The sequence below is a fragment of the Amblyomma maculatum genome, chromosome 10, assembly GCF_055883805.1.
Source record: "Amblyomma maculatum isolate TAMU_Amacu chromosome 10, ASM5588380v1, whole genome shotgun sequence".
Lineage (NCBI taxonomy): Eukaryota > Metazoa > Arthropoda > Arachnida > Ixodida > Ixodidae > Amblyomma > Amblyomma maculatum.
The window spans coordinates 31,520,014-31,534,722 of NC_139353.1; the positions used below are offsets into that span (position 1 = coordinate 31,520,014).

At 48.1% G+C, this 14,709-nt stretch overlaps 1 protein-coding gene across 1 annotated transcript in view; it reads left to right on the forward strand.

Annotated features, from left to right (window-relative positions):
• The window catches only part of LOC146176061 (uncharacterized), a 32,081-nt gene extending 18,125 nt beyond the window's left edge, over window positions 1-13,956 (forward strand). Inside the window, exons 2-5 of the mRNA XM_084582387.1 lie at window positions 8,994-9,194; window positions 10,026-10,157; window positions 10,644-10,896; window positions 11,347-13,956. Of these exons, the coding sequence (XP_084438513.1) occupies window positions 9,000-9,194; window positions 10,026-10,157; window positions 10,644-10,896; window positions 11,347-12,083 (1,317 nt within the window). The 5' untranslated portion in view covers window positions 8,994-8,999 and the 3' untranslated portion in view covers window positions 12,084-13,956. The remainder of the gene's footprint in view (window positions 1-8,993; window positions 9,195-10,025; window positions 10,158-10,643; window positions 10,897-11,346) is intronic.
• The last annotated feature ends 753 nt before the right edge of the window (window positions 13,957-14,709 follow it).

The window sequence follows — 14,709 nt, forward strand, 5'->3', positions numbered from 1 at the left end:
TTTTATCACAGGGCTCTATCGCAGGAAGACAAGAAGCAAAGGTTCCACCACGCTCGAGCGTCAGGCTGAGAGAAAGGAATGGAAGTTGCCGTAAGTGCGAGAGGCCAAAGAACGAATCCTGGCGGAAACCTCTAGAAGGCACCGTATTTCCTCGAGCATAGGCCACACACTGCCTTATTGTGTAAAATCTGGTGGGCACTATATAGCCCTTAAGAGTGCCACAATAGCGTTAAAGGCGCCGGTCTGTGGCTTTCATTTTATATCTTCGTTGACGTATATGTTGATGTACATGCACTCCGCTACTCGCATAATCCCTAAATTTTTTAATTTGTGTCTCTATTATCTTGCATACAGTCGTGGGCTACAACAATAGAACCATTGTTTTAACCTCCACCGGCTACACCGGTATAGGTTAATGGTGCTCCGATGATGCTTTGCTACACTAGTGCAGCTGTTGTAGGTTAAGAAAAATGACACCGTATTATGTGCAACGGTCCTGAGTTCGATCCCCATTCCACGCACCTTTGCTCCCATCTCAGAGGAGCTGCTCGAGTTGGCAGCTCCTGCCAGCTCAGCCATGTCATGTGGTCTCGTGACGTGCACAACCCGGCGACCAACCAATGTCTGTCATGTGGTCTCGTGACGTGCACAACCCGGCGACAAACCAGTGTCCGTCATGTGGTCTCGTGACGTGCACAACCCGGCGACAAACCAATGTCCGTCATGAGGTCTCGTGACGTGCACAACCCGGCGACAAACCAATGTCCGTCATGAGGTCTCGTGACGTGCACAACCCGGCGACAAACCAGTGTCTGTCATGTGGTCTCGTGACGTGCACAACCCGGCGACAAACCAGTGTCCGTCATGTGGTCTCGTGACGTGCAAAACCCGGCGACAAACAAACGTCCGTAATGTCTTCTACCGTCACCTGCCAGAAGCATTCTCGCGATTTGTCGCTCAGAACGCCAACACCACTAATGCTAACGTCGGACTTTCTGCCAAAAGGGGCCTTCAACCTGCTGCGTTAAAGGACTTCATCTGTCGAATAGGTCGTTAAGTATTCAACGTTTTCCATTATGGCGCCTCTCCGGTCGTAATCTTTTTATCAACGCCCGAAATTAAATTTTAACCAGTGAACATCCAAGTAAAGACTCTAGTTTTGGAAATCCAAACAAATGGGGATAATGATGGTCTTGTATTTAGTTGAGAAGCAACTGTTGGGCTATATACCTTAGTTGCACGATCATAAGACACTCTGAACGTACAAGAACCCGCAGACTTAACAGTTGGTGTATTCGAGCGAATACGGAAACTTCGCGACAGTGAGACTCAGAGGGGAGTGAGAACGAGCGTAAATATCCTCACGGCACGCAAAGGGGCAAGGCGGAAGGGAATAAAAGAAAAGAGGGGAGAGGGTGATGGGATCGTTCGTGTGACGCTTTATTTCTGAGGCGAGGTCGTAAAGACGGCGCGAACTTTGGACGTTTGACGAGGACATCCGCAGCACTATTCGGCGGGCTATGACGCGTGCCGGCCTGCGCTCCGCACCGTTGTGTGTGTTATGCCGCGCGTTACTCGGCTGCGGACGCCAGCCCCGCCCTCAGGATGTTGGCTGGGCAACGACGTCACCGAAAGGTGTGAAGAGGGAAGCACCAGCGTGGATATCGACACACGCGCGTCCTTGCCAGACACACGCGCAGCGCGAACAGCGCCGACCCTTGGCACAGCTCCCCAGTTTTGATTGTGTCTATCTGTAGTGTTTACGCGTCTGCTAGCTACCGTTGAGAGGACCGCATTGCAGAACTAGAGGCGCAGTCTTCAGAGGTGAGTTGCTTGCTTTTTGCCGTGTGTAGCCTGTTTGGTTTCACCCCCTACGGTCAGTCAGGCGCTTTGGTGGGCTTGCTTCATTGCGCTCAATTACCGTCAAAGCACAGCCCTGACACGAGTCTGTGGGGATGCGAGTGGGTGTAAATCAAAGCTAATTTCATGACCTATGAGTCTGCCAATATGGAAAGGTGCCCACGAATGTTTTCAGAACACAAAAATTTGAGGAGATATAAATTTCTCCAAGCATAGACTCTTGGCCTGAATGCTGTAGTGAACGCTCCCTTCTGCGACCCATAATATCCATCCCTCAATACCATGCAGCGCCATTACGAAGTGAAGAAACTTTTTGTGAGTGGTCTTGTGTTCTGAAATTATTTGTGAGACCTGAAGCGGAATTCATTATTCCTGAATGAGTAATGTACGTCGCCGGTATACATGTATAAGCACCCATAGTATTTGTTTTTAATATTTGAAGCACTTTTTACGTAGTCTATGAAACGACGCTTAACAAAGGCTGCGCTAGGCAGTTTCAGTTCACGCTCCTCTGTGTTGCCTTGGTACGATGAACCTGATTTTCTATTTTAGCTCAAGTTATCGCGTTAGCAACGGGAGATTTAAGTGTTCGGCCTGACGCTTTCTAATATTTAAACTGTTTGGAGATGTAGAGATGGTGTGTGTGCGTGTGTGGTGCTTAGGAAGGGGAACGGGGTAAATCTTGGCAATGTCTGTTGGGTCCATAAGAATGAATACTACGCGCTCTTAGTTGCCGGGAGGGGACTGTCAATAGCACCCGTCTCAGCAAAACAGCACAAAAGTCGTCAGTTAGTGTTAAAAGCGGCGCGAATTCCAGCTTTACTAAGTCGGCGCCATGTATACATTCCAGTTTCAAACTTCCGCAACCGCGCGAGTTAAGTTGATCCAAATTTTTTATTACTTCTGCTCTTAGGCCAATTCGAACATACACGCAACTCTAATATAAAATGATAATGCGTCCCGATTGCAGCTCTGTACCATTTTTTTAGTTGAACCACGCCGCGCGGTATCTGAAGTGATCGACACTCGCTTTTCCCGACATCGTCATTAGAGGCTCCTAAATCACTTTCAGCCTTTTCACGGAAGCAGGGCACCGCCTGTAATGATTCTAATGCTCACGCAAGGCGGCAAAAAGCCGCAGGCTTCACCTCGCGCTCTCCGCCACCCCTCTCTTTTTATTTCTCTCTCAACGAAGTGGTCTCGTAGTAGCTTTGCGGCAACACCATGAAGCGGGCGTTTACCTTCAGTACAGAGAGGCCCAAAGAAACAAAACTACGCAAGCGAAGCGTGCAAGTAAGCGTTCGAAAACTGCTAGATGTAAGCTGCCGAGGTGCATATACGGTGATCGATGATTACTGACGAGTCAGTGACCTTTTTTGTAGGGACGTTTGCTTGGAATCTGGCATTTTATGTATAGGCCAGCACGTAATGTGCTTCGCGCGCTCAGGAGAGTGAAGCGAAAACTACGCTGGTGGTCGCTAGGGTGCAACATGTCGAACATTTTGCATTCCCGGTTTGCCTGGTGCTATTGAGACGAGTAAGCTGCATATGGGTTGTTGAACTTGTTTGACTTTAGTGTGGACCTGTACTGAGTGAAAGGGGCTGCTGTTTTGTTAAGTTCTTTTTTTTTTTCTGCTGCTTCAGGGTCTGCTTTTTTCTTTTCTTTTTTTTTTTCAAGGTAGTGATATTCAGAATGCTGTTTAACTCTATACCGCGGTGACTTATCACAAGAGCCTTCGCGCAGAATAAAAGATAGTCGGTTTGGTATTCACGGGCGGAAGGAAGAACAATGCATCTTATAACCTCACAATGCGGAAAGCTTGACACATCATAGACCAGGCCTTGGTATAGTTACAGCGGAAGAAAGCTATTCAGTTCGCCTGGCATTGGATTCACTACCAGATGCTTGCTAACTCCTTTGGGGCGTGCAATATTTCCGCATATTAAGTACGTATTGCGAGGACAGTTTGCAAAAGAAAGTTACACCCAACTATAATTTTAGCACTCTTTCCAGCCATCCGTACGGGGAGTCATACTATTGCCTGGAAAGTACGCGTTGCAAAGATCGCGCGATGCAGTGTGTGCAATTCCAGTCAGCGATTTGTTAAGCCCTGAATCGGCAAAGTCGCTTGTTTCTTCGCTGGATGCCTACCTGATAGCTTGTCGTAACAATTTTACGTTCTTAACCATCGTCTTCCACTGTTCACGAAGAGCAAGATATAAGTGTCTCCGCGTGCCCTATATTTTGTGTAATCTTAATGCGCGTCAAGTCAACAGCTTCGCGAAGCGCTAAGCGCTACCGAAGGTCGGCGTCCCTGCAGAGTGCATTACACATTCGGTGACGCTTTGCTATCAGATAGGGTCATACAATTAAGGATCGCTTCAGTTTGACTAACCGAACAATTGACAGATAACGCCTCAAAATACGGCTGTTAACACAGCGGCCACATGCAAAGTCTTCCTTCTCTGTCTCAGTCGACGAAGGCTTATGCATCAGGCCTGGAGGACCGTGATCGCCATTCAAAAGATAACACGGCAGGTGGTAGCCATAAATACAAATCCGTGAACTCGAGGCGAATGCGATGGCACCCTACTTGTGGACGCAGGGGCAGTGTTTGACCGGGGAGACGGCATGCTGAACGGGACCGAGGCCTCTTTCTCACGGCATGCTGGAAACAGCAGCGGGCAGGTCAGGATCGCAAATGTTCGTGGCTCCGGTGCTCTTTCAGAAACAAGAAAACAGGAAAGAACTAGAGACAACAGGGTATGTGGCAAGGCGGAGACAGCCGACAAAAGGCAGCGGAAAAAGCCATGGTACAGAGCTTCCTATATACGCATAAAACAGAGAGGATGAATCCGGCGCAGTCGGCAAGCACGGATTTAGTTGCAGCCGGTTGTGTCTCGGTGTTGTCGCAGCGTCTTTTTGTTTCCAACCGTTTTGACGTTGCAGTTGCCGTTGTTGTATATGTGTTTTTTTGTTCCTCTGCGCACTTTCAGCTCCGCCTTACTCTTTTTTTTTTTTTCTTGAGGTGCTCTACATAACAATTGAGCTCTATGATGCGGCGACCGGGAGTCGACAGAGAGCGCGAGTTGTCCCGTGGTCTCATTTGTGTTGGGTTACGACAAGCTGTGACGCGGTATTTGATAACGAGCTCCAAGTGAAAGAAAAAAAGGGAAAACGCCGAATAAAAGCTAGTTTATATGCAGGGGCACAAAAGGAGTGAAAATATGGAAGTTAAGAGTAGCGTACGCCGAAATAGAAACATCCACAGCCGTGTGGAGAGAAGGTGGGTATACTGAGAGAAAAAAAGATGAAAAAAAAAAAGTAAAGTTGAAATGGACGACTCTTCCCCGGAAAGGGAAATTTATGTAAGCCATACCACACAGGGCAAAATATATATATCAAAATGAAACACATCTACGTACACGCAAAAAGAATAAAGTGCTTCCGTTACTTCGTAGCGTCAGTTGGAGATGACATACATCTCCAAAAGAAGCGAAAGTGCAAGTACCTTGATATAAACGCAGTCGAAACCAAGGGAGTCTTGTTCTGTCCGCCAAGCTGAGAAGCTCATGCTTGCACGACATAGGTGTAAGTAACGTCACGTTTCGTAATAGCAGCAAATACGTAATTCACCTACAACGCACTTCAGAACCTGTGACGGTAAACGGGTTAGATGAACTCATTGATTGATCGTGTCTTTACGTGCACTAACATGACAACTATGACGTCGTTGCGAGCCATTCATAGTGAACGCGATCAATTATTAGTAAAAATAGTAGTACGGAGGGGTTCCACATTATAGCTATAGGTTTGCTGCAGACCGCTCATTTAGAAAACCACGAGGCTAGAGCCCTAGGATGAGCACATTAGGAGCACAAAAGCCTGCTTCATTGCCTTATTTGGCCATTTGCTCAAAGGCTATGGAGCCCGAATTAGTGACTCGAACTGGCAGGTCAGATATGCCCCCCGATCTATCTAACGAGCAAAGCTCTTAACTCGAACACTAACAGTGAGTGATACGGAGTTAAATCTGTCCTGCGGGCGAAAATGTAAATCAGAAGGGCATAATGCGCGCTTTTTGCGTCAGCGTTGGTTTATGCTTTTTATAGAAGCTGTGGCACCCATGTAAATTAAAGAAGCACATAATTCTTCAGCCAACATGTACGTCACTTCTCGCAGTTTTATTTCTGACCTTACATTGCGCATTTCCACAAAGCAGGTCTCCGAGCCCACATCTTTGTTACCGTAGGCACCTCCGGTAGCAAACAAGGATCGGTTTTCACGCTCTTCCTACCTCTCGACATAAGAGCGGTTCCACTTCATGCAAACCGACTGCATTCCTTTATTGCGTGGAAGCTGCCATCAAGTGCCAAATCTGGGTTCAACGAACACCAAACAGCGCCATTTTACGCGACCAGGGGAACGAACACGGATGCCTTGCTGACAAAATGTACCACCAAACGTACGCCTTGCGCGACCTCTAACGTTGTCGCTGCATACTAATCTCTGCCGGGTATGCGCAGCAACACACTGTGGGCAAGCATCACTAGGAGATATGCCATCTGAAGGAAGGTTCTGATGAGTTCTCACCGTCATGAAAAACGGAAAGCTAGCACGGAATAACACGGCCACCCGAACATTAATCTAATCGGGTCTACGTTCCCTCTGCGGCCACAGTCGAAGAAACGTAGAACATGAGACGGAGTCTATCAAGAGGAGGATGGAGAGAAATTGCAACTGCGATGCCACCCAGCGAGTCATTTGACTAAGTGCAGAGGCGGAAGCTCTTTGACGTTCCCAGAACAGAGTCGGATGTATTCGGCAGACGCTCATCGCAGAGTCACGAGACTCTCTCGTACGCACAGCACGCATGTTAAACGACTCGAGTCTTCGCTACGCTTTTTCATCCCGTCTATATACCTGCACACTCGCATCTTCCAGAGCTCATCTATTTCCTAGGCTAAACGCATGAATGCGCGTTAGAAACCATGCGGGCGAAAGCGATTGGGTGGCGGCGAATACGTCGCCGGAGGGGTGCCGAACTAAGATCGCGTAAGATAAACATATCGTCCGGCGGCATCGCAGCACAGGTGTACACCTAACGAAATTCAGTAAGCGATCGTCAGGGCGCATTAGAGGTTGGCCTCACTAACTACAGCCTCAGTGATCAGAAGCAGCAGTCGCCATGACCGTTCAAGTTCAAGTGCATGCATCCTGCTTCATGCTCACTCTCGGTCTCATTCGCCACGCGGAAGAACGTCGTACAAGCAAGACCCCGCGGCGATGTGCACGCACGCACGAACGTACACCCCAAACACAGTGGCCGCGCAGATTACGTTCGTCACGCCCACGGAGGCACTGTACGCGCGCGCTACACATACGTAATGCACGCACGAAACGGAACGCTCATAATTCGTGTAGCGCGGAACATAATTGCACCCTATCTTCTCGCGGCGGCCTATTAGTACGCGAATGCACGCGAGCGCTCGCTTATTGCTTGCGAGATCGTAAGCAACAACAAGAAAAAAAAGGAGAGAAAGTGCGCGCAATCACGTGACCGAACGCGGAAGAAGAAGCAAGAGAGCGATTGCAAGGCAGAGAAAGATTATAAACACAGCCTAGGACAAACGAGTGTGTCCCTGCCGGAGGAACAGCGAAGCGCGGACATTCGGAATGAAAGTGGTTGCCGGGGGACGCGCCATAATGGTGACGAATGGAGCAACATCATCGCGCACGGCCGAAAGGAGTGAGGGGCGATCAAATTACTCGCTGGGAGCTGCCGAAAGGGAAAAAAAAAGAAAAAGGAGGGAACTAGCGTACACGTAAGGATTCTGCGAGATGATGATGATGATGACGAAGGGGCACCTACTATGCACTATAGACCGGTTTCCTGGGCAATGTTTTTACACTGTCGGTCCTCCCATCTCCTTCCCACCTCCTTTTCCTCGGCCGTCGTTATGCCCACTTGCGGTCGATGGTCGGTTGTACTGTGTAATTGGGAACGCTCATCTCTCGGTCCCTACTCGTTCAAGTTCAATGGCTTCGAATACTTAGACACTAAGAATTTCACGGATATGCTTGTCGATAATAATGAGAAAAAAAAAAGAGTACCGGCCCCGAGGCTGATCGTGAGACCAGGGCCGAGATGTGGACTGTTAAAGAAGGCAACACTAAAGCTTATCATGGAGACAGTAAGCAAACGCTTCTAGGAGGTGCGCATGAGCATCCTGGGCGTACAGGTAGCAGCTGTGCAAACGACCACCTTGCATCACATCCCGGCCTCGGCGGCCGCTTTTCGATGGAGGCGAAAAGCAAGGCGCCCGTGTGCTTTGCGATGTCAGTGCACGTTAAAGAACCCCAGGTGGTCGAAATTTCCGGAGTCCTCCACTACGGCGTCTCTCATAGCCTGAAGTTGCTTTGGGACGTTAATCCCCACAAACCAAACCAAACCAAACCGAGCGCATTAGAACACGGGAGTGCGACTTTCCCTTACACAAGGGAGCGCCGGAGTGACCAGTGGTTCACTGGCCTAACGGTTTTGGTTCCGGCTCACAGCGTAGTCGAGACTCCTTTCTCCCCGATAGTATACGTCATGTGCCAATTAAAAATTTGGACGCGGTACAATAAATGTTCGAGCTAAAATTCTTAATTAAATTCAAATAACCACGAGCATAGCATTTAAAAAATAGTGGGTGGGTATTACAGAACTATGTTCAGTTTGCGTTCAGTTCGGAACGCTCTGTGATCGGTTGGAAGCTCTTCCGCTCAAAGCCTCGGAACTGAACGCTTTTAGGTCACCGCACCCCCTCTTTCTTTCGGCAAAACTACAAACCGGAAGTGTGTATCAGGTGACGTAAAAGCGTTCAGTTTGCGCTCGTGCACTGCCTGTAATACCGGTCCTGGTGAAGTCAAGGTATATATACAATATATACAATATATATATATATATATATATATATATATATATATATATATATATATATATATCTACCTTGGTGAAGTTTCCTGTAGCATATACCGAGTAAATTCAAAACACCACCTCAATCAGTATGCATCGAGACGCGTCAACAAACCTGTCTCATAGTTTTCTCTCTCTCTCTTTTTTTTTTTTAATTTCTCGCATTCGCAGAGCACAATGGCACAGTCATCGTGGATATTTAGCCTACCTGTGCTAGCCTTTGCGCTCCTGGCATGCCTCGCCTGGAACGGCAGTCCTGCGGCGGGCCACGGTAGGCTCATGGAGCCACCATCCAGGTCTTCCATGTGGAGGTTCGGCTTCAAAACACCGCCCAACTACAACGACAACGAACTCTTCTGCGGAGGCTACTCGGTAAGAATACCTTACAGCATTTCTACTGCCACATGACACAACGTGGACTTAAAAAGAAAACCTAATGAGTCGCGGAAGCAAGAGGTGTGCCATAAAATGACGGCAGAATCCGTATGCTGGCAGGAGAGGGAGAGGATATAAGGAGGAGCAAGCAGCCTGGGTTAGAGCGGTGAAATTGCATGCAGATGACACTAAAGAGGAAGATAAAGATCACAAAAGCTGCAAAGTATTGCAAATTCTGAAAGCTGCTGAAGCAACACTCCGAAATTTGAAAACAAACATTGGACACCCACCACGAGATAGGCTGAGATGAACGGCCATCTTGGCAACAGAAACTCTTCGGCAAGACTACATTTGGCGCCCCTAATCATTCAGATGACGGCCGGGCTAACACGCTGAACAAGAATAGGGATACGCTTCAGCATATCTACGGGAAAAGATCACAGACGGTCCTGAAGCGTATAAGCCTTCTCGTTTTTCGAGACAGTTTTATTGTGAACGAGGACCCCGTATACGAGACCCGGAACGTCATTTTCGCTTTTGACTTTGCCAATAACCCAAACTCCATGTGTCCATAATAATAGGGGCGTGTTTACTTCCGTTTCTCATTGCGAGCATAGAATTAATTAAAGCGATGTCTGACATGCAATGCATATATTATTACAAATGCAGAGTGAGTTACCCGGGCTTCTGCCTTCCCAAATTAAGTCTACGGTCTGTTTGGAGAGCGTGGACGAAACAACATAAGAGGTTTCATATGCACTTACTCTTCTGCCGTAATGTGGATAACAAGCACTTTACACATTATGTTTTTCCTTTTCCCTTTCCCAGGTACACTGGCAGCAAAACGGCGGCAAGTGCGGTGTGTGCGGTGACCCCTGGCATCAGCCGCAGCCCCGTAACAACGAGGCCGGGGGAAAGTACGCCAAGGGCATCATAGTACGGCGCTACAAGAGGGGCGAGGTACGTCGCTGCCGTAGCGTTACCTCGCGAACACCAGCACGTTTTCTGTACTCTGGCATACTATGAGAATGTCCTATTATTAAGGCATTATGAGGGATGTAGGCGACGTAAACACGGACAATGAACCAAAACAAAACGCCATAGTGGCTGTGATCCGAAAATGATAAAACGGACAAGGCTAAATATGTTATTAAAACAAAAGCTTTACCGCATTTCGCTATGTCACCGGCTTTGGAGATAGTTGATGATAGTTGTACGGGCCCCCTCACAAGGTCGTCACCTAACAGGCTTGTCGAAGCCTGTCTAAGCCTGTCAAGACCAGGCAGTATATCAGCAAAACCTTAGCTGTTTAGACTATCAACATCCGGCTACAGCCGTCTTGATGGCTATTGAAAGAAATTTGGGGTCATGTGACACGAAAGAAAGGATGTGACACGTACAGTTGGAGATTGAATCTTCACGGTCTCCTCCTTTATTCGTTCGCAGGTGATGAAGGCCTCGGTTCAGCTGACCGCCAACCATCGCGGCTACTTCGAGTTTCGGCTGTGCCCTGTGAATAACCCCAAGGTGGCGGCCACCGACGAATGCATGGCCAAGCACCCGCTGACCATGGCCGACGACCCGAGCGGAAGCACGCGCTACATGATCGACGGTCGCAAGCGCGACTTCAACCTGCGACTCAAGCTGCCTGACGACATGACCTGTAGCCAGTGCGTCCTCCAGTGGTCATACACTGCCGGTGAGAAATATTGTGTAGCGCGATTCCTGTGACAAGACACATACATACTCTAACACTTATCTATTTTGCAATTGGCATGCCGTTTTCTGGTGAACTGTGCCATTTGAAAATAGACCATATGTTGAAAGTTCATATTCTAAGCTTAGTCTGACAAAAATAACACTGCACGCAGAGGGACAGCAGAAAAATACCCTTAAAAGGGTCACTTGAAAGCCATTAAATAGGATTTTTATGACAGCGGAATCCATGGATAACGCTTGTGACGTGGACCACATGTAAGCGTGTCAGCAAATGCCTTAAGATTTCTTGCTACAAAAAAAAAAAATTCGACCAGCAAAGCTGGCGGCCATAAATATAATCACTTGACGAACAGGTATACGCTACGCTGGAATGCGTTGAGACAGTGTCGAGGAGATCAGAAATATTTTCAACATATTTTATTTTCGACAGGCAACAATTGGGGTCGCTGTGAAAACGGATCCAGCGCTGTTGGATGTGGTCCTCAAGAGACGTTCCGAGGCTGCGCTGACATCGCCATCAAAGACGACCTCGTGGAGCAAGAGGGCGGAGAAGGTGGATTCGACGTCGGTGCCGGTGAAGTACCTGCAGTACCCCGTCCACCAGTCACGAAGCGGCCCGTGACTCCCCAGGTGCCCTGGTGGGTAAAGGGAGGCCCCAAGGTTCCTGTCACTCCCAAGAAGCAGCCGCCCCACCGCGGCTACCCTTGGAAGACTGTGCCCACTCGCCGCCCATACCACGAGGTTGAAGGCCCCACCAAGCCGGTTCCCGGACCCGTCGAACCCAGGCCAGTCTACCCTGGCAAACCAGAGTACGAAGGTGGATCCGAGGATGGAGGCCATGGCCACCATGGTGGCAGTGACGGTGCCGCGACCCAGGGTTACACCGAGGAAGTAACCGAAAAGACGACGACCGAATACCCGCGGACCATGATCCCCAAGAGGTATTCGCCGAAGAACAAGTGGACGGCCGCGCCGCCAAAGGAGACCAAGAACAAGCCATCCTTCGTGAAAGGAGGCGGTCCGTCCTACAAGCCCACCGGTGCCAAGGAAGTCATCGGAGGGTGTAAGGGCGTTGGATTGTGGAAGAGGGTCCCAGGACTTGACAAGTGGTGTTGGGACAACTGTCACAGGGGATACTGCCCGCCCAGCCACTGCACCTGCCACTGACGCTCTGTGGGACACAAGTTATAGTTTAGAGTTTCCTTTTATTTCTGTTTATTTTTTGTTAACGATGTCTTTCCCACCGCTCGACCCTCTTCTCCTGCTCTTTTAGCACTTCGCCAGCCATTCTTCCTCATGGACACTGTAACCATCGAGTGCGTATTGCGAGTCGTCTTCATGCACACACGCGGTGACCGCCTACGCGGTCGCCGTTTCTCTATTTATGTACACCACATTTCGCGAAAAGTTAGGCTGTCTGCTTGTTAGATGATGCAAGTCTAGACTTGTGAGTGAATGCGTAGGCTTATTTATTGTCCAAGTGGTGAGACTGCACTTTATGTCATGAAGGAATTACCGCACTTGCTGATGACTTACTGGCATCGTAGGTGTCCTATAGGGCATTTTTATTTAAATTTCTTGGGCTCGGTCATGGGGTGCTTTCGGGCATACTTCGGCAGTGGCGTCCCCTACGAACCTACGTGTGCGGAACACACCGTTACTATCTTCATGTCTTCCTCAAGCCCCGCATCACAGTGTCACATTAGCGGCAGCCGAGAAATAGGGAATAGCACGAACATTGCCGTGTGGAATCATTACTTTACGCGTAGCGCAAAATCCGAAAATCAGGAAAAAAATTGAGGGACTTTAGCAGCTAAAGTAGTGAAAGGCGAAAGCCTGAGTGTCGCATTCTGCTACGCAACTGGCTCTAAATTATTTAGTTATTAGCTAATTAATTAGGCGATTAAGCAATTAGTCATTAAGCAGGTAATTAATTACCTAATTTAGCAATTAGGTTGTCATTATATCAGTTATTGCATTAATTACTTAATTAGTAACTAATTAATTATTAAGTAATTAATTTGTAATTTATTACTTATTGCCATATGGCCATAAAGGCACGCATTCGCGCATACTGTGATGGTGCTCTGGGATTGGTCGAGACCTCTATGACGTCATCCCGCCTCGGCCAATCAGAGCCGCCGCAAAAGTGGGACACATTTTGTCCACGACAGCATGAACCATTGACGGCTTTCGCCTTCATAAAGGTGTGCATTTGTGAAACGGCTACATTTGTGGCGTGGCATTTGAGATGTGATATGATAAACATGATAATCAGATATGCATTGATATGATAAGCAGATATGCATTGAAGCTGGATTGAAGAAAAGGGAGAGCGAACTAGCCTAGTCGCAGGTTCGACAGGTTTTTGCGGTGTATATTTACCAACATGCGTGAAAATTCCAGAGGGAAAACGAACAAAAATGCAAAAAAGAAGTCAGAAAGCCCGCACACTCGCTGCGCGAGACGGCTTTAGATTGCAGTGCCAAGTTGTGCACGTTGTGCGTGAGCGTTGTGTGATGTTTGTACATACGGTTTTTATTTAATAGGGAGTTTTTGAGCAACGTAATTGCACATTAACGTTTTGTGATGCATGCACTAGTACTGTGCTAGGAACAACCAGTGACGAATGAATACCTCTGTCACTTAGCGCGAGGTTGCAATCGTGCATGTCACTACGTTATTAAGCAATAACCGTTCGCCAGAACTCCCTAATTTCAATATGTGCATACCTCTAATCCAAGCACATTCTCGCGCTGTTTTCTTGCTTTCAAGCGATGAACATTTAATTTCTGACTTTCGCAAGCTTCCTTACGAACATTGTCCACTCTTCGCACTCGTCCTCGTGTATCTATATTTCTCCCGCCGAACAAATGTGCCGTGTGTGTGGGAATTTCACGTGTGCCTATATCCTATATAAATTATGCACGCAATCGCGTTCTTCTCTTGTTATTGTTGTTGATTTTTTTCTCTGTTCACAAGGGACAGATGTGTGATGCGATGGTGAAATAAAGGTGCGCTAGCGCATGTCACACACGAATCATTGTCTCTTGTCTAATCGTCGGCTCCAGAAAACGCCAATAAACTGATTAATCTTAGTGCACGTCAGATGACTGCAGGTTGGCTCCAAAGTATTCCGGAACCCTCCACCATGACTCCTCCTCGTCTTGAAAGAAATAATCAGCATAGCGAGAATGAACAAGAATGTAAAAAAAAAAACGCCATTCATTTCTTATTTATTTTCCCTTGTCACTGCACAGATGTTGTACCAACACTCCATACCTGGCCGCTTTCTTCCGATCAGCAGACCTCCCAGCCACGGAAGCGTTCGCTACCTACCCTCACCACTGAAGTGAGCTATGCCTTGCTATTGAGCTCATGTATATTCACCGACTCACGGACCATTGCTGTGCTTGCACAAGATAAGTGATCAGGTCCGAAGGCTTAATCTCCATTTTGTGCGGCATACTCTCAAACAAGACTGTCATCGGGTCCTTAGCACGAAGGCCTGGCTGGAAACATCAGAGCTGATACACTAGCCCGTGAACATAGAGCGGGGCATCCTCGCTCTGGTCTTTACCTCCGATCCACTCCCTACCCCACATACCTGGAAACATTCCCTCTCAAGAGGCTCCTATAGACATTTTTCAAAAAGGAGCGGAAGTGTGCTATACCATGCTGGACATTCAGTTGTTTTCGCATCACGGAAAGATTGGACAATTAAGTTCCCTCACGCAACCTCCCATCCCAAAAAGCCAATTCCTTCGAAGCTCGTGAAAAGGTCCATAAACAC